At 46.0% G+C, this 20,738-nt stretch overlaps 1 protein-coding gene across 6 annotated transcripts in view; it reads right to left on the bottom strand.

The window, feature by feature from the left end:
- Positions 1-20,738, bottom strand: part of CASKIN2 (CASK interacting protein 2) — a 102,111-nt gene extending 81,373 nt beyond the window's left edge. For 3 of the 6 annotated variants that reach the window (XM_077924192.1, XM_077924191.1, XM_028716868.2), the window contains exons 1-2: positions 20,163-20,737; positions 9,513-10,124 (exon numbers count right to left, since the gene is read on the bottom strand). In XM_077924192.1, coding sequence (XP_077780318.1) covers positions 9,513-9,768 — 256 coding nt within the window. In that variant the 5' untranslated portion in view covers positions 9,769-10,124; positions 20,163-20,737. Of the gene's footprint in view, positions 1-9,512; positions 10,125-20,162 lie in introns of all 6 variants that reach the window. The other 3 variants (XM_077924190.1, XM_077924189.1, XM_077924193.1) reach the window with 2 other exon arrangements.

Below are 20,738 nucleotides of genomic sequence, written 5' to 3' on the forward strand. Positions count from 1 at the left end.
TAGGAAATTCACTGAAGAGTAAAGTCCTTAAAAGAGGCCAATTTTGATTAAACAATTGGGGAATGTGAATTAAGGTTTCCCTAAGCCTGAGGTGGACAGACTTCAAGCCTGATGGATCTACCTTGTTAATAATAATAATAATAATAATAATAATAATAATTTATTATTTATACCCCGCCCATCTGGCTGGGCCTCCCCAGCCACTCTGAGCGGCTTCCATAAAAACCAAAATTACAGTAAAATCACATGTTAAAAACTTCCCTGAACAGGGCTGCCTTAAGATGTCTTCTGAATGTCAGGTAGTTGTTTATCGCTTTGACATCTGCTGGAAGGGCGTTCCACAGGGCGGGCGCCACTACCGAGAAGGCCCTCTGCCTGGTTCCCTGTAGCTTTGCTTCTCGCAATGAGGGAACCGCCAGAAGGCCCTCGGCGCTGGACCTCAGCGTCCGGGCAGAATGATGGGGGTGGAGACGCTCCTTCAGGTATACTGGACCGAGGCCGTTTAGGGCTTTAAAGGTCAGCACCAACACTTTGAATTGTGCTCGGAAACGTACTGGGAGCCAATGCAGGTCTTTCAAGACCGGTGTTATATGGTCTCGGCGGCCGCCCCCAGTCACCAGTCTAGCTGCCGCATTCTGGATTAATTGTAGTTTCCGAGTCACCTTCAAAGGTAGCCCCACGTAGAGTGCATTGCAGTAGTCCAAGCGGGAGATAACCAGAGCATGCACCACTCTGGCGAGACAGTCCGCAGGCAGATAGGGTCTCAGCCTACGTACCAGATGGAGCTGGTAAACAGCTGCCCTGGACACAGATTTGACCTGTGCCTCCATGGACAGCTGTGAGTCCAAAATGACTCCCAGGCTGCGCACCTGGTCCTTCAGGGGCACAGTTACCCCATTCAGGACCAGGGAATCCTCCACACCTGCCCGCCTCCTGTCCCCCAAAAACAGTACTTCTGTCTTGTCAGGATTCAATCTCAATCTGTTAGCCGCCATCCATCCTCCAACCGCCTCCAGACACTCACGCAGGACCTTCACCGCCTTCACTGGTTCTGATTTAAAAGAGAGGTAGAGCTGGGTATCATCGGCATACTGATGAACACCCAGCCCAAACCTCCTGATGATCTCTCCCAGCGGCTTCATGTAAATGTTGAAAAGCATGGGGGAGAGGACAGAACCCTGAGGCACCCCACAAGTGAGAGCCCAGGGGTCTGAACACTCATCCCCCACCACCACTTTCTGAACACGGCCCAGGAGGAAGGAGCGGAACCACTGTATGACAGTGCCCCCAGCTCCCAGCCCCTCAAGACGGTCCAGAAGGATGCTATGGTCGATGGTATCAAACGCCGCTGAGAGATCCAGCAGAACTAGGAAACAGCTCTCACCTTTGTCCCTAGCCCGCCGGAGATCATCAACCAGTGCGACCAAGGCAGTTTCAGTCCCATGATGAGGCCTGAATCCCGACTGGAAGGGATCCAAATGGTCCGCTTCTTCCAGGCGTGCCTGGAGTTGTTCGGCAACCGCTCGCTCAATCACCTTGCCCAGGAATGGAAGATTTGAGACTGGGCGATAATTGGCCATCGTGGCCGCATCTAAAGATGGTTTTTTAAGAAGCGGTTTAATAACCGCCTCTTTCAGCGGGTCTGGGAAGGCTCCCTCACGGAGGGAAGCATTCACCACCCCACGAAGCCCATCGCCCAGTCCTTCCCGGCTAGCTTTTATAAGCCAGGATGGGCAAGGATCCAGGAGACAGGTGGTTGGTTTCACTCGTCCAAGCAGCCTGTCCACATCCTCGGAGGTAACAGATTGGAATTGATTCCACTCAACTTGACTAGACAGAACTCTAGCACTCTCCCGCCCCGGCCCTGCTCCCACGGTGGAGTCTACTTCTTCCCGAATCTGAGCGATTTTATCTGCAAAAAACTTTGCAAAATCATTACTGTTACTGTTGTTTTACTAGAGCCCCAAAATCTCCCAATGAGAGCAGAGTGCAAAAGACATAGATTTAAAGGACTGGTTGACTCTGTGCACATTCTAAGTACAGGAAATAAATTCTGAGCATCAGAACTGAGCTGTCTTCGCAATCCATTTACACAAAATTCCTTTTTCATTTCAGTAACCTAGAAAACATTGTGTGTTTTTTGCAAATCGCCCAGAGAATAACCTGTAGATCCCATCCTGATCTATTAACTGCCCACCCTTGCTCTAATTAATATACCCACTGACTGGGGACTACTGGAGCTTCAGATCTACTAGACTTCTGCTCTTATTAAGATCTACAAAATTACACCGATTCCTGAAGCTGCTCCTTCATCTGGAATTGTGTGCATTGTGTAGAGTGGGGTGTTTCTGAAGCTCTGCAGTTGTTCCCATCTGCTTCTTTGTAAGAGAATGAACTAAATATAAATTCCCTTCCTTAGTTTCACTACCACAAGCACCAGCGGGCTTTACATCCCCAAACGGAAATACTACAATTGTTTTATGGAGAGTAGGTGTTCCAAGAGACAGGAGGACTCATTCTTGCAGCCAAGGCAGTATTTCTTGAAATATCTGAGACCTCTGGAATTTAGAAAGAAACATATCCTGCTGGAACATCCCCCTCCTTATGAGAAGTGCCTCCCATGATGGATAACAGATTCCTCCTACAGCAGAGAAGGAGCGCACAGAACCTCCCTAGATTAGACTCCCCCAACTATGCAGGCTCTCCAGATATTGTTAGACTAAAAGTTCCATCATCCCAGGCTCTTGGCTATGGTAGCTGGAACTGATGGGATTTGTAGACTACGGCATCTGGAGGGCACTAGGGCAGGGGAAGGTTCTTCAATTTGATATTCTGACAACCAATGCAGCATATAAGAGTTTTACGTTGGAATGGAACAAAGCAAACATTTAATAACTAGGGTGCTGCAGATGAACAAGCAAAAGAATCAGCACGCACAACTGCATTTATAAGGCATGCAAACAGATCAGACATTCAACCCAAAAGCTGAAATCCCAGGAAGATTTTGCTGTGGTGCTAACGGGTGGAAAGATTTGTGAATGGTGTTGAGCATGCTGAATCACACACACCTGCGATCTTATCTACACAGGGTTCATTGAAGTTCGCCTGCTGCAGACTGTTGATCCCAAACTGGAACGTTTTCCAGCGTCTACCTGAGACATTTCACATGCACCCATGGAAAGGTAATGTGCAAATGCAAGAAGTACTGGTTCAAATAAAGTAGCAGGAACAGCGGTCAAAGCACAATGGTTTCACCTAACCTCTATCAGATAAGTGCTTCGTATTAAATGTCCTGTTTTAGCACTCCCAAAGGATGGGAAAAGCTCCTTCACATGTCATGCTTTTTAGATGCACACTTGAGAACGGTGTTTTAAATGTACACCTAAAAGCATAATGTGCTAATGTGGCAAACCTGTGTTTGCAAACAAAGCAGAACATGGGATTCATATGGATACACTCCTGAAGGAACAGAATTAGCTTCAGCTTCCTCTTGAGTGTACCACTTGCGGCAAAGCCAGGTTTGCCCTTGCAGAATATATGAAATTCTTCATTCCTTCCTTTAACTTTTAGTGCTTGCACTACTTTTAGCTGGTTCACTTATGAAGGTGGGAGGAAAAGCACTTACACACATTCCTGGTGTCTATTACTAGTGTGGGCAGAGCACACAAAAACTGGCAGTGCCTCCTACAGTCCCTAATTTGGAAGCTTCCAGTCTCCTTCCACCACCAGTTGTTAAGTCAACACATCAGAGAACACTGCCTTAAAATGAGTTGATCAGTTTGCAATACCTAGGTATTAAAACTGCTCACACCGGTTGTCTGATTGAGCATCCTGGAAGCACTCTCAAATCTCACTTTTTGCCTTCTGCCTAAATCTCTGGTGAATTTCAAAACCACGCTTTCAATTCACAGTAGCTACCCAGACAGAACAGAAACAGGTGGTTGAAAGCATGGTGCTTTGTTTCTGATGTCAGTTTGAGTCCTTCACTTGAGAATGATAACTCTGAAAGCATTAGGGCAGTCTCCTTTCTGATACATTGAGAAAATCTCCCAAGTGGTTATACATTTTCTGATTATCTTAGTCACTTCTGCACAATAATCTGGAAGACTAGAGATGGGATCCATTCAGCTCCCATCATAGGATCTATTCAGACACAAGGCCCCCAGTGATGATCAAGCAGCATGTGCAAAGACCAATGGAAGCACAGCAACAACAGTATTTTCAGAGGGGGAAATCCCACACGGAAAGATCACAAAATTTATGGCAACTCATGAAAAGAGTCACTGTGGCTCAGCAGTAGATATAAGCACAACATAGCCATGAGATTAAGGCTGTGTGCGCACAACATATATTTAAAGAACACACACACCCAAGAAACCTAGGAACTGTAGTTTGTTAAGGCAGCCATGAATTGTAGCTCTGTGAGGAGTAAATTAGAGTTCATATGATTCTGTGGGGATGTGCACTCAAAATGTATTGTGTGTATACTGCCCAAGAGGCACTCCAAGTCTTCCTTCCCATATTTTTAAGGGTTACATTTGACTACTTCTTCCTTACAAGTTCCTGCGATTACATGTAGGCAAATTTCGCGAGGCGCTTAGGGGATATGCAAAGAGGAGTGTGTGTTCTCTGAATACAACTGAAACCTTTGACAAGCTTCAGAAAGACCCTGCTCTTATGAGCTGACTGAATTAAAAAAAAACCCTCCCCCCCTCCAAAAAGGTTCACCAGACATTGTCCTTTCCAAGGGACAATAACCACCGACTGCTGCTGCCTCCTCCCCCTGGAATCTAAAGCCCGAGCCTTATTTCCTTCCCTTCTCCTCTGGGGCTACGGGGCTCACCCCAGCCCAGCCAACTGGCCCATTGTTAATAAGCGCGTCCAGCCGAAAAAGTGATTGATCATCAGGGAGAAAGCCCAAAGCCTTGACGGGTCGTTTAACAATTTCAATTAAAGTCCGCTGCATTCAGACGCTGACAGAGGGAAAGAAAGAAGTTTGTGTTGTTGTTGTTGTTTTAAAAGGGGAGAATCTTCTGCTGCTGCTGCTGTGGGTGACAGCTCCTATGGCAACTCGGCAGGGTCAAAAGGGCTCTCTCCTCAGCGAAGGTGCAAGGTTTGAAGAAGAATCCCCCTTTCCTCCAGTTGAATTATCTGAACCAGGGAAAGCACCCTTGCTTCCGTGTCCCAGAGCACAGCTGCAGGATGAAAACAAACCGTCCACTGCTGCCCACCCACCCCCAATAGGCCACTGCCCACAGTTCCCACAGGGCCACCCAATAATAGGTGCTGTGACCCATTTGCGGAGCTACATTTTCCAAGCCACGCTCTCTCTCCCAGAGAAAATGCCCGTTGAATATTAAAACTACGTGTCCCTGAAGTTCCCATTGCCGGGACTGGCTCTCGATTCTCGGTTACGTGCAGCGACTTTTTTTAGACACACGCGATCCCCGAGGGCTAATCAGAGAGACGCAGCGCTGAATCCACTGAGACAGCAGAAGGACTCTTAGAGGGATTTTAAAAAACTCAGCATCTCGGCCTGTCATATGGAAAGAGGCGCTTTAATGAGCGGCAAAATGCGGCAAACATTCTGCTTTGTATGTGCCGTTTTGGGGATGAGTGAGAATCGTAAGGGATCAGGAACAGAAGGCTTTCGGGAGGGTGGGGGCTGGACCTGCCGCCGCCACCCCTGCTGTCGAAGGAACTGCAGCACTGTCCCATCCAAAAGAAGCAGAGTACAGTGGTACCTTGGATTAAGTACTTAATTCGTTCCAGAGGTCCGTTCTTAACCTGAAACTGTTCTTAACCTGAAGCACCACTTTAGCTAATGGGGCCTCCTGCTGCCGCCGCGCCGCCAAAGCACGATTTCTGTTCTCATCCTAAAGCAAAGTTCTTAACCCGAGGTACTATTTCTGGGTTAGCGGAGTCTGTAACCTGAAGCGTATATAACCCGAGGTACGACTGTAGCTTCTTTTGGTAAGGAAAAATTCAGAAGGCCATGGCAGAGAACCTGTAGCCCTCCAGTTGCTGTGGGATAAGAAGCTCCCTTCGCCTCTGACCACTGGTCATGCTGGCTAGAACTGATGAGAAGTTTTAGCCCCAAAGTATCTGGAGAGCTACAGGTTACCCACCACTGAGGTTGTCCATTGGCACCCTTAATCCAGGATCCATCTATAAAGAGCCCTTAGGTGATTAGGTATAAAGGCCTGTAGGTACAATCCAAACATATTTGTGTCTCTCATTCTCGGTGGAAAGGCCCATCATACTGCTATTTAAGAGATGCCTCAGCCAAGCTGGCTTTTTACTTCAAAGGGCATCACTTTCTTTCACCCTTAATTTTTTTAATTCTACATACAGCCAATATTTGACACTTATCCACTTAAACTCAATATCTGCCAGTGGCTATTATCCAACACACCAAGATGTGTTAAGCATTATGCCGTTCCTCCTGTGGCAGCCATTTTGTGACTGGTGTCCACAGTGCTTTTTCAAAAGTTCAAAGGTGCCGCCCATTGGCCCCAAAAGGATAACGCGACCCCTAGCATTATGTCATGGAAGACAAAACTGGAACGAGTCTATTCACCCCTTTATTCCCAGCCTCTTCAAAGCAGGTGTAAAGAAATTCTTCTGGGATGGTTCGCTGGCACGTTCGTCTTAGCAGACTCTTGCCACCCACAGCCCCATGCCCCAATCTCTTTCCTGGCAGATTATTTTTAAATTCTCACCCAAATCCCTTATATCGGCCACAAAACCACTGAGCAGCGCCTTAGCCCTCACTGGTATCCTTCTATGTAATCCGGCTTCTTGTGTCAGAGCCTTGAGAATGTCCCCCAGATGTAGCTTTTGGGTAGCCAAAGCATCTGTTCTTTAAGCCCAGCACCAGGGAAATTCCTTACATCCTTTTCTCAATCAGAAGAAGCTTTGCAGCCCTTGACCCAGGCGCTTTTATCTCCTCCTGGTTTTTCCCCTTTTTAATCCTCAGTCCAGTTACTGTTTCCTATTAATGAATGCATGAACCCAAGCTGCTCTTACTCTTACCAAATTGTTTCTTTTGATTAAACAAACAAACATGGTTTGTTTTGAAAAGTGGTCCACAAGATTCAAGCCCAAAGTCAGCCACCTAAGTATAACACTGAAAGAACCAAAGAAAATCAAGTCTCCAAACCTTCCATCCACAACAGGGAAAGGCAACTAGCAACACAGGGCCCCCATTTTAGATGGGGGTTGCCAGTCAAAGTTTTTGAAGGAGAGAGAAGGCAGAGCTATGACTGGGTCAAATGAAGCCCTGGACCTGGGCTGTAGAGCAAGGAATAGTAGCAGGCAGATTCCAACACTCCTAATGTTTCCTGACTGATAAAATTTTGCACATCCAAGATGGCAGGCAAAGGGAGAATGAGCTGCCATATCACCAATGCAGAGTCATATAAGGAAGACCTATACTCACTTTTCCCAAATGCTTCTTTCCTGAGAATTGCTAAAACCTGAATTACTGAATCTGGGGATTATGGTTCACTGGGGTTGGGGGGCTGCTACCCTCCCACCAGCACCCATAGAGTTGGTCACAGGTTGAGGTTCCTACTGCTCCCTAGAGGTCAGCCATACCCTGAGCAGATCTCTCCCTGGGAGCTGAATGATGGAATATTCCACAGGTGTACAAAGGATTCAGACTGCTACAACTGTACTTATACTGCTATTCTTTAGAGCAAGGTTGGGGAACCTGTGGCCCTCTAGATGCTATTGGGCTCCATCTCCCAAAAGCCTCAGCCAGCCTAGCCAATTGTCAAGGATAATGGAAGCTTCAGTCCAGCAACATTTACAGGTCCACAAGTCCTCCACTCCTGTTTTAGGAGGATACACAACAGAGGACGGCAGAACCAAATAGGTTAGAGAAGCAGGACTCGTTTAATGTGCAGGTTTCAAGGTGAGTGGCTTTGCTGGCCATTGTTATGCAATATTATGGCAAGTAAAAAGTTTCTGGCGCCAATCCAGCAGTGCCTGAGTCACTCAAGCCCGTTGATTTCAGTGGGTTTAGGAGACATCTGTGTTAAGTCAATGACTTTCCATCCACAAGCTCTAACCTGGTCTTTCTCAACCTTGGGTCCCCAGATGTTCTTGAACCACAACTCCCATCATCAATGACCACTGGCCATGCTGGCTAGGAATGATGGGAGTTGTCAACAAGTTCTAGGAACGCAAGGTTGAGAAAGGCTGCTCTCACCTGTGAAGGGGGTGGCTCTTAACTTGATCCATTCCTCCAAACAGAAAACCCAACAAGTAACCCCACAGTAACTGTAACCTGAATGCACTTCACCACAAAGGATATCTCACTGCATCTATTTTAATTTTCCTTTAAAAAAAAGTATCCTTCGTCATTGTTGTGGAATCCTGTCTGCTCACAGTTCCCGCACCACTTGAGCTTTCTGACACTTGGGAAGTAGTTGGGACCAAGAAAAGCAAAGTGTTGCGGAAACAAGGCCAACCATGATGACAAGGTCTCCTTTTATTGCAGATTAGCTATCAGAAGTAACATGAGCCGAGTCTGCAACTCACAGTCCACACACCCCACTGCAATAGCAACTGGATCCACATCCCCAGCACTTCTACACTCAGATCCTGCCCACGCTGTATTTTATGGTCCCTCCTCCTATGGATTTATATAAAATTAGCGCAAGAAAAGTTCCCTGCTCCTGCAACAGTTGCCTCCTGCGGTTGTGTTAAGACCTAGCATTCATGGAATCCACACATTGAACGCTCTGATTAGGGGTCTTCACATGGTACATTCAATGAGTGTACAAACTAGGGATGCAACAGATGAGCTGCACATGTCAGCAAGTCTTCCACTTGTGTAAAGACACCTTATACCTGTGTCCCATGTAATGCACGAAGGCGCCTTTTGTTCTAGGTCAGGGGCAGGGAAGCTTTGTTCCACTGGATGTCTGCATTCCCATGGGAGGGGTGGAGAGAAGTGGTTGTAGTCTTCATATTAGCCGGAATCCAGAATTCACAGGAACCAGCACAGGAGCGAAGCGAGCTGCCCTGGCAGAAAGAGGGATCTCTTCTTCTATGAACAGCTCATTGGCTCTGTGTGCTGAGAAAGAGACTGTTCTCAGTGTGTAGCATGGAAACACAACTAGCTGCCCACAGAGAAAGAGACTGCTCTCTTTTCTCCATGGCCAGCTTGCTGGGTTTCTATGAAGAAACACCCCAAAAATAAAGTCTCTTTCTCAGCACATCACAGAAGGAAGGGACAGCGGGCATGCATGGGCTAGAGAGATCCAGCATCTGATGACTGGTGGTGCACATGTGGCCCATGCTCCAGAGGTGCTGTTCGCCCATTGTAGACTAGCCTGCTACTTTCAACCTTTGGCCTGGAAGCAACCACCAGCCACAGCATATCCCTTTTGCTGCAGTAACCAAAAGCTCTTTGCCAACAGTCACAAGACTCTTATGATCTCACTGGTGGGTGCTGACCAATCATGGGAGAATGCTGCAATAAGACATAGGGAGATACTCACTGCTTTTGGATGCCTTGACCTTTGCCACCAATTTCTGCACACCAGGTACATCCCCGTTTTTCACAGCCTGGATCAGCTCCTGCTCTCGCCCCATCATGAATAAGGGCAGCTGCTCCTCTGATTTATGAAGCCATCGGAGTGCTCTGTGTGTGTGCGTGTGTGTGCGATAACTAGTCAAGATAAACTCCACCAGAGAAGTGGGGGGCGGGGGAGCAATCCAAACAAATGAAATATATTCAGAAATCCCACAGTACATAAAAAAGTCTCTGTTAATGATGATAAATGCTACCGGGAGTTGCACTTCTTTACAAGGGAATGGAGAGGAGATGAGGCCTTGTTAAAGAATATTCAGTCAATTAAATGGATGGTAATTCAGCACTTGGGGACTGGATCCCAGCTGTTTGTAGAAGTCAGGAATGAGAAATTAATTGTTTGTTAAAAGGTCCAGGCAACCCAGGGGGCTATATTTCGCTAAGCCCGGGGTGTCCCAAGCAATCTCCAGTTCTTCCTAGATGAATACCAGGCCCATCACAGGTAAGAGGTATCCTTCGAGGCTACAGGTCTGCAGATCCAGATTGTTTTCAGCCAACGCTTGAGCAGTTGTTCAGATACCTGTGAAGATGAAGGACAGAATCTGTTTTCAAAAAGGCTGTTGACTCTTTGGAATTTTGTGCCCAACCAAATCCTGAATTCCAATTTGCTCATTTTCCGTTCATATATGTGTGCTGTGTATGCGTACACATGCACACACTTTCTCTGCTACTCTAACTACTAAGACAAAGAAAAATCCAAGATCGGAGAGAAGATGGAAAGCTGAGCTTCATGAAACAAGTACATAGAAGATTCAATGAGGATAAAGGAGCGGAACCAGGAGTGGTGTCAACTGTGCTCAGAAATCTAATCCTCCAAACATTACACACAGCACTAGTTCTCCTGTATCTTCAAGGACTTTAGCAGAAGCACCACACATGCCTTTGGGTTTTTTAAAAAATATTCTGCCCTGTTACTGCTATGAGGTCCTAGAACCTTCCCCTCTTAAAACTAACTGGTCTCAATGTTCCAAATTCTGCAAGAGCTGTCCAAGATATTCAATCATCAGTGGTGTGACAGCAGCCATGCACGTTCATTAGATCACTTGTTTATTATTCAAATACAACATGGCGGCCACTTTTGCTTATGTTTCGTACAGAGATGGGGAGCCTGCGCACCCCAACCCCTGCCCCTGATGTTGAAGGACTACAACTTCCATCAACCGTGCTGGCTAGGGCTGGTGGGAGCTGAGAGTCGGACAACACCAGGAAGTCCCTGGAGGTTTAATGCAAAGAGAGAAATCAGATCATCTACATAGACCTTGAACAGGAAACAGCATTCAGTCCTTACTCCTGATGTAACATCAAGAGCTGCAGAGGATGTCGGGCTTGGTGGAATTTGTCTGATGCACAATGGCTGCTCCCACCCAACTGTCCTTTAATACCCAAACAAATATAAACACCCCAGGTTAGAGTGGGGTGCCTAAGCAGATGCCACTGAAGGACAGAGCAATGGGACTAGTGAGTGGGTGAACAGTCTCATCTGCCCCACCAGCCTCAGAATTCTGCTGCCCCTTGGGTTCTGCAAGTAACATTCAGTGGTAAACACACCTGCCATGATTGAACATGACACCCGTTTTGAGATATGTCGGATACCACAGGACACTGCTCTGGCAAGCAAAGATAGTTTCAAGTTACCCTTTTTTTATTATTCTGAAAATGTGCAGCTGTAATCTCCGCAGAATGTGGAACATGAGGAAAACACGCACACACAATTTCTATCCAAGAGTTATTACAATAAATGCAAATGTATTAGATCAACTGGGTACATTTCTGACATATTTACTACAGCCCGGAGCACAGCACCAAAGGAAGCCCAGGGGAAGATTCTCTTACAATAGGGGTCAATTCTCTGCTATAGAATGAAAGGTTTTGGGTGGCAGGCAATCCATCATCATTGCCCTCACTAATCCATTTCAGCAGCTAAATTACTCTGATCATTGTGATATTGCACCATATTTCTAGGGCACAGCATCTTGGGAAGAATTACACAACCTCACCTCGCAGCTGACTTTATTTTTATCTTGAGTAGATTATATTTTATATCGCTCCCCCACACAACCTCCCTTAAAGCTAGGGAGGGCTTGAACTGGTTGTTTGCACAACACTGGGAGATCCTCAGATAAACAGGTTGCCTTAAGGTAAAGCAATCAAGATGGAATCATAAAGGTAGAGATGGAGGTCAGTAACCACACTTATCAAGTGTTCAACATGTTCACCTGTAGAACATTCACCACACACTCATCTCCCTTGTTGCCAAACAGTACAAGGCTGCTCTAAAGACTCAACCAATGTCCCAGTTTGAACAGGCAGCGTTCACACCAAGCTATTTCTACCAAAAAGTAGATCTGGCTTTGAGGCGATGCTCAGAATCCAAAAACTAACCCTCTTTGGGTGTTGTAGTGCTGTGTTAAAACATGATGGGAGGGGGTGAATGGGAAGAAGCGCAGTAGCTCTGCCCCCATCCCACTTCAAAATAGTGCAGGGAGCCTTCATGATCACAGGGAGCTCCCCATTTCAGAAGATCACCCTCCTGCTTTCCCAAGGAGATCAGAATCGTGTTGTGCATGTGAGCTCCTGGGGCCAAAGTTCCTTCACCTCCCTAATAAAATCTTTGAGCCTCCCCCACCCCCCAGTTGATGGGCATTGCCATTCAAATGGTGTGTGCGGCCCTGCCCCAGTTGATGCCATTGGCTCCCCAAAATATTTTATTCAAGTTGGCACCCCTGTGTGTGCATCACCACTGCACCCACTGGGATGCTAAATTTATATGCTGAGCGATGCTCTTGTAATGCAGTTTCAGCCCTTCTGAATGTGCCCATTCAAATCTAATGCCCAACTGCATGTACTAATGCACAAAGCGGCTCTCCCTTCTAATTCAGGACAACTTCCCAGCCACCATCTTAACATACTGCTTCTTGCTGCTTACAATTAGGCAGCAGTGTGCATACTACAGAAATGCCTGGTCTGATACCTTCACCTGGGGGAGGGACAGCCATTGTGGTGCTCTCCAGTGGACTACCATCATCCCTGACCATTGGTCATGCTGGCTTGGGGTGATGGGACCTGGAGTAATAGTCCTAAACGTCTCGAAGACCACCACCTTGGTATCCCATACCTAGCAAGTACTTCCTAAAGGGACTCTTCAGATCTAGAGATGTAGCAGATTTCAGCAGCAAAGTTTGTCCACACAAGACAAACAGGCACTAACTGACTTCTTTAAGCAATAAATAAAAGGCTTTTGCATTCCTTGTACCTAGATCCATCTACTACCTGACAGCAGCAGTTATTTATACCTGCTTCAGTGACAGTGTTATAAACCACTTAATCCACAAAATCTCTAAGCGATCTGAATCAAACAGTGAAATAATCAGCATTCTACTAGTATTTGTATAATAGTATGCAAATAAAATCAGGAGAATTTGAGAACAAGAAATTTTCTGTCCAGATAGGCTTGCTGAAATTAAAGTTTTGAATCAGCTTAATGAGGATGGCTGCCAAATGTTATTAGGCAAGGGAGTCCCAAAGCACAGGTGTGCTGCCACACTGAAAAGATGAACTTCTTGGAAATGCAGAACAAACAGCACTTACAAAAGCCCACGTTGCGCAGAATGAGGGAGGTCAGACAGGCACACATGGGACAAGGCAATCCCTCAAACAAACTGGTTCCAAGCTGTTAAGGGCTTCATATACTAATAGAAAAAAACCTTGAACTTGGCTCAGTAGCAAATCAGCAGCCACTGCGGATCTTTAAGCAAATATGTACTATGGTGGCAGGATCTCAATCCTAAAAGCAACCATGCTGCATCATTCTGTGCTAACAACAAGTTCTGGAGCAACTATAAGGGAAGTCACATATGGACTGCTTTGCAATAATCTAGTCTTGATGCTACAGATGTCCAGACTCCTGTGATCAAGCTGGTAGAAGTTTTGCAGTGGTTTCCATCACCATCAACACCAAAAAGCAGCTCTGAAAGACTCTGGTTGGAAGTGAAGAAAGGCCATGGGAGAAATGCGTGTGTGTGTGAGCTTAACCCATTGCCCTCCAACCATTTTCCTGTCTGCCCCCCTGCAGCATTTCCACTCAGGAAGGAAAAACTATGGGAAGTACTGAGTCGTCAGGTGATGAGGCAGCAAGTAAAAAGAGAACTAGACACATTCAAGGAGGATAGGCCCATCAGTTGCTTAGGCATGATAACTAAGTAGAGCCTCCATGTTCAGAGGCAATATATCCCTAAAGAGCAAGTGCTGATGGAAAACAATAGGGGAGGACTCTTGCCATCATCTCCTGCTTATGGTTTTCCTGGAAATATCTGGTTAGCCAGGGCTGGAAACAGAATGCTGAGATAGGGAGCTCTGGTCTAATTGAGTAGAGTCCTTCTTGAGTGATGTGCATCCATGAGTGATCTAGTCCTCTGTTTACTACCTGGATCATGCAGAAGTTACATGAGAACAGAGAAGGTCTGCAAAAAACCAGGCGTGGGCAGGGACCCTGTAATACACAATATAGAACCACAGGGTTGCTATAGCAGAAAAAAGGACCCTTTCCTTCTTTAGAACTGATAGACACAAATACAGTCTGCAGAAATAACACTCCAGTTACATCAGGATTTCAGGCAGATTATGTTAACTAGCATATGGTCATTCCCAGGCTGATTCAAGTAATGAATGAGTTTCAGAGTGTCAGAGCAGCCGGGCCCATGGTGGGAAAGTAAAAACCCAACAAGATTTGGCAAGTTAATCCTTCTTCATGAGGATGCAGGGCTTGATTGGGTTGGGGGTTTTTAAGTGACCAGGTGGAGCTGTGAAGTCTGTCTGGCAATCCTACCCCTCTTGTTTCCACATGCATGGGAACTAATAGGAATTACTCATTGTGAAGCAGAAGGTACTCTGTATACGCTCAGAGGCACTCATCTAATTACGACTTCACATATTTCAGGGTTGAAAACAGACTCCGTGGCTAAACTTTAGTGAAACCTGGCTCAAAATAAGATCTACCAAGGTGGTCCTTGCCAGAGAACTTGGATATCAAGTTAGTAGTCCTGCCATAATGGCAACTCATCACAGGCTTCTGGACCCTGAAAGGTCAAAAATCCTCACCAACTTTTCTAGCCCTTTTTAACATACCCATTCCCTACATTATGTGATTCCTGGTTTTAAGCCAACCCTTTGAAAACACCTGAAAAATGTGAAGCACTAAAAACAACAACCAACCCACCCTGAGTTCCTTAGAGGAAAGATCAGGGTACAAATGTGATAGCTAGATGGATATGGATCCATCTGTCCCCACAGAAGCCCACTTGCCAATGAAGACTCAGTCAGAAGCTGGATAGCTCAGTTGGTTAGAGCCTGGTGCTGACAAAGTCAAGGTTGCAGGTTCGATCCCCATAAGAGACAGCTGCATATTATTGCATTGCAGAGGGTTGGACTAGATGATTGGAAGGGACTGCGCCTTCCAACTCTATGATTCTATGAAATATCTATGACATACCTCGGAGAAGGCAGCGTTATCCATTTTTTCTAAGTAACAGTGGCCAGAGATCACTATTTAGCAGTGGTGAAGGATTAGGCTTTCACCAGTGGCCCCCAAACTTTGAAACCTTTACTCAGAAGCAGATAAGCTGGTTCCAGCATTGCTGCCTTCCCAAAAAGACTGTGAAATGGGAGACCAAATGCTCCCCAGGTGCTACTGGACTACAACTCCCATCATCCCTCGCTCTTGCCCATACTGGATGAAGTTCATGGGAGCTTGAGTCTTAGCAACATCTGGAGGGCCAGAGGTTCACCACATCTACAGTAAGATCTTCCTATTTGGCCAAGGATTTAAATTTCGTGGAGGCACTCATATATGCTTTTATTGTGATTTATAATTATTTGCTTTTGTTTACATGCCTTGCCTTCTTTATTTTTCATGCAAACCACTTTGAGTTCTGTGGGAGAGGAGTATGAAACGTTTTTAAAAGTAAAACAAAAAAAATAGCAATATAGGGTTGTCTTCAATGTATTGAAATGAAGGAGCATGCCTAGGTTAAGCCCATTAATTTCAACAGGCCTACTCTGAGCAATAACTTAGTTTAAGAGCTTGGCCTATTTCTCTCAACCCCTTTGAGAGGATGTTTGAGCGCGATGATATATACACTAGTTCTTACATAACTCTCCTGGGTCGCGTCCCCTGAGCCTAGAAGCATCAGGGAGCAAAGGGTGGAGGAAAACTGAAAAGGGCTGTGGATTTCTAGGGGATTTTTAAAACAATGCTTTTTAAAAAAAAAAAAAGGGAGGAATGTGGTGCAGCTCTGGAATTTGTTCTGTGAAGCAGCAACATTCTGAATGAAGGAGCATCCCTTGACAGTCCTTTTCTATCTGGAATTGACTGGGGTTTGTGTGGAGTTGCTTACCAAGCTTGATGAACTGGGAACAGTCACAGCCATAGTGGAAGAAAGAGGAATCAGCATCTTACAGTATATTTAAGAAGGGGGGCACCTGCTGGTTTTGAAACAAGGCCTAATACTAAAAACAGTTCAACTGGCGACACTGTTTCCTGCATACCTAACCTGCCTCTTCTGCTGTTTCCTGAGGCCATCTCCTCTTCATTTGGGAAGAATAAACTGAAAGGTGAAGAGCTTGGTGGATGTGGACAAATAAACTGCTTGAAGTCAACAATGACTAATCCCCATTAGTAGCGGTAACTTAACACTCTCTACTTTCCATCACCACACAAATCCCCATTTCCTTCAAGTTCTGACAACCCTGAGAATCCTCAGCTGTTTACAACCTTTGCTCTGAGGCAGAAGTTGTTGCCTCAATTGCCAATGCAGAAGTGATAAAAAGGTATAATCCCTGCCACCTCATCCTCACAGCATCTGAAGGATAAACCGGCAGAATAGATGGGTTGGCCCTTTCAAATGTTAATCCGGCACAATAGAAAGATTTGAATCTTCAAATGGTCTTGGGATGGGAATAAAATTGACCTCCTGCCCAGTGAATATCTGAGTGACCTTGACTCAGGAAGGGAGTAAAGAAGAAGAAAAGAATATTTAAGAGGAATTCCACACTGCCACAAAAAAAACAACCCACTGGAATTTGAATTGTAAAGTAAATCCATTACCCAAAAGGTATGGTGGTGGCTACATCAACAGAGCTGAAGTACTTGTCTCACAACCGATATGTGAAAATCCGAGAAGCCCTCTGTCAGGCAGTCAAAAGACACATACTTGAATTAATGTGGAGATGAATTTATAGGACTGGGTAACAAAGGCTGCGCATTCAGATGCACATACGATATAATGACTGGGGTGAGGTGGGAGAACATGAATATAAAATTATGTCTGAGCTTGATCAAAGATGCATTATACTGTCAAGAGATACAAACGGAACATTTCCCAGTCTCTAACAAAGAAGGCATCTGACAGTAGCAAGCAAGTTCTCCACAAAGTAGGGTGGAATTATATGGTGTTTAATGCTAGATGTTACAGTGCAGAGGAGTGGAAAATCACCATAAGGAAATACCTGGGCCATGCTTAATGATAAAGATTAGGGTGGTTTAGGAGAAAGGGTGCCATTTAGATAGAGCAAGGAGTTCCCTCCACCTTCGCAATGAATGCCAACCATGTAGGATCATAACTTCATGAATGTTTGTCAACGGTTTTCACCACTGATCTTCAACAGTCAAGACTCACTAGTGGGCCACAGCCTGAGCACTATCACCATGCAAATATATGGTTAAAGGTTAAGAAAGGCGTCCTGGGTCTGAAAAGTTTGAAGAGACCTAGCCTACTCATTGACTAGTTGGCTGCTACCTCACCAATAACTGAAAGGGAACATCTGAGATGTGTTGCTAGTTCTTCAGACTAGCAACCTAGACTTTGAAAGGAGATGAGTGAATACTGCACTGGGGGATGTTCAGAAAGCAGGGTGAAGACTGAGAGAAGTAAGGAGATTTGGCTGGCTGAGAGAAAAGAAAATGTTGGAAGTGTGGTAATGTAAAGTTCTGCAATAGTCAAGAGTCCATATATTCTTCTACCACAATGAGCACTTTAAGTATCTTCCATTTCTGATCTAGAGAAGTTCTCACTCTTTTAAAAAAAAACTTTGATTGTGTTTTTTGTTTGTTTAATTTTATATTAATAAAAAAAACTAAAAATATATGAATATAAAAAAGAGCATTCAGCAGGGGAGGGACTGCAGCGCACATGCACCAGGTCCAATCCCCAGTATCTCCAGGATAAAAGATTAGACAGTAGGTAATGTGAAAGAAGGTCTTGAATTGTTGTTGCCAGTCAGAACAGATAACACTGGGTTAATTTAATAACAGCCCCTTGTGGCATGAGAGGTTTGTTAATTACCAAAACTGGAGCTATGGGACTGGATATGGTGGATTAAACATTTCCTCCTGGAAGTTTCTGCAGAATAAACAGAAGAGCCCATCCACTCAAATTCAACAATGAGAGTCGTAACTGTCCCCCCCAAATGTTTTAAAGAATAAACATACGGTACATATAAACAACAGGAACAACCTGGGCTCCATAGACACCCCTTCCCACCCAGCTGGGAAGGAATTAATTTGAGGCATTGCTCAGCCCAGGGGAATCAGCCTTCAAACACATGACATAAAAGCAGAGTGCCCTGATGCATGCACAGAATGAATTTCCCCATCACTAAGTAATTACAGCCTGCCCCATACATCTGGGTTAAGGGTCAGATCTTCCATGTTAGAGGGTGCAACTGATAGGCAGGCTTGGCCTCTGGCACGTAGCCACCCACTGAGATCAGGTGAGAGTTGCAAGTGTCCACCAAGAGGATTTTCCATCCAGCACATCCTGTCTCGCTTTTTCAAACGCAATGTTTTCCACGAAAGTTTAGGGTCAGTAACAAAACCGATTATCCTTCACCGTCCTGCAGACTATTGGTGGATTTTCTGTCCATTCCTCCTGCTCTCTTTCCCTGTCCTATTATATAATACAGGTGCAATAAAATAACACTCTCTCCTGTGTCTGTTGTACAGTGGTACCTCTGGTTAATTTGTTCCGGAGGTCCGTTCTTAACCTGAAACTGTTCTTAACCTGAAGCACCACTTTAGCTAATGGGGCCTCCTGTTGCCGCCGCGCCGCCAGAGCACGATTTCTGTTCTCATCCTGAAGCAAAGTTCTTAACCTGAAGCACTATTTCTGGGTTAGCGGAGTCTGTAACCTGAAGCGTCTGTAACCTGAAGCGTATGTAACCCGAGGTACCACTGTATGTCCGAAAGATCCTACCTCGGCGCAGAGACTGAACTTGATGAGTTTTGGATCACATCCAAAAACACCACGGTCCCATGAACTTTTCAATACTAAGGTCAGCAGACAGCTTAAGACGCACACAATTTAGATTTCAATTGCTCCTATTGCATCTAGGCACCAGGAATGAACTCCAGGGGAGGGTTTAATCTGGCACACCTTCCCACCTTTATCAGAATCTGGACATGTACGGTGTTGCCCTGACACAGGATAGTGTCTCCACCCCATTGGAATGTGGTCTGGAGTACAAAGTAATGGTAAACATCCTTCCTAGCCGAGAAATCTAATCTTACAGTTCAGGACTCTACCTGCGGAGGAACTCTCAATATCTGAAACATTCCTTCCTCAAACAACTGGGGAGGGGGCAGAATAGGGAAGAGGAGGGGGCAGAAGAGCGGGATCATTATGTAAGAGGGAGACTAAAGATGCTGAACAACAGTTATTAAAAATACCAGCCCTGTAGGGGGAAGGCAAGAGAAACACTCCCGCAGCAGGAAAGAAAAGCCAAGAGCAAAGGTTACTGAGGAGGTCGGAGGCAACCTTTGAATCGCAGCAGCAAACATTTCAGATGTATCATTTTTCATGCAATGAATGTACACGCAGCAGAGAGAAAAGGAGAGACGTAATCTCCTAAAACCTGAAGGCTGGCAACATTTCTCCCTCTCCAGTGAGAAACCGCGGGTAGATTTTTTTAAATAAAAAAAACTCATTAATTGTGCCCAATAGCTGCAAAGAGAGCGAGATACAAGGAAATCAATTTGGGGAGAGGGGAGGGAAGGGAAGGAGAAGGGAGAATAGTAATCTAATCTTCAGAGCGGAGCAGCAGGAATCTATATGAATGTATGCATCTCAAACCTTGGAACAGTTTTGGAAAGGGACTTTACAAACCAAGGGAAGCAACTCGTGTTTTATCAGCGCGTTTTGCCATATAATGCCCTGGCAATCGAGTATATATTTTTTATAAGTTGTTTAAAAAAAACACCCAGAACAATTAACAAGCCATTGATTTCTACAGATCTAAAGGCTAAGCGGGACGGAGCGGAGCTTTAGTTTTGGACACAGCCGAGTCGAGAGTTTGCAATCTGCAATACAAGGCACCGAGGAGTTACCAAATAAGGAGAATAAAGGGGAGGCGTGGGGGGGGGGAATAAACCTTTGTGTTGGCAGCAAAGCAAGAGTGCGATTCCTTTCCCCTGGTCCTGCCGCTCCACTACTACTCCTATTCCGCCGCCGCCGCCACCTTGGTCCGCCCCCCCCAACCAGCAATTTTTTTCTTTCGCCCAACTCACCTCGTCGGCCAGTAGAGATCCTCGCACTGCCCGGCGCACCAAGTTGCAAAGCCCAAAGGCGCGCACTCTCTCTCTCTCTGTGCGTGTGTCACACCGGCTGGCTGCTCTTCTGCAATCTCCTTCCACCGCCGAGCAAAGCTTGGCCAAAGCAAAAGCCAAGGGGCGGCCGGCCGGGCTGGCTGACCTCTCTCCGCTTCCGAAGCGCGCACTTGCGCGCAAAAAAATGCTTTTGATCTCCTCTCAGTTCCCGGGCTCGGAGGACTTTGTGGTGCCGGAGGGAGGGAGGGGTGTGTGCGCGCGCGCGCTTGCGCGTGTGCCTGGGAGCTCTCGCGCGCGCCTGTGTGTGTGTGTGTGTGTGTTTGTGTGTGTGCGCGCAAGCAAAAGTCTAGGGAACCCGAGAACTCAGGCTCGCCACCCCGTCGCCGTCCGTGCCCCCCTTTCCCGATCTCGCATTCTTCTGTTTCCCAGGGGCACCGTCGACCCCGGTTGAAATTGACTAGTCTAGTCAGTTTTCAGAGGGCGCCTGGGAACTCTTCTGTAAAGTCACCGCCGACGCCGCCTCCTTTTCTCTGCCCC

This window comes from Podarcis muralis, chromosome 2, assembly GCF_964188315.1.
Source record: "Podarcis muralis chromosome 2, rPodMur119.hap1.1, whole genome shotgun sequence".
NCBI classification, from domain to species: domain Eukaryota; kingdom Metazoa; phylum Chordata; class Lepidosauria; order Squamata; family Lacertidae; genus Podarcis; species Podarcis muralis.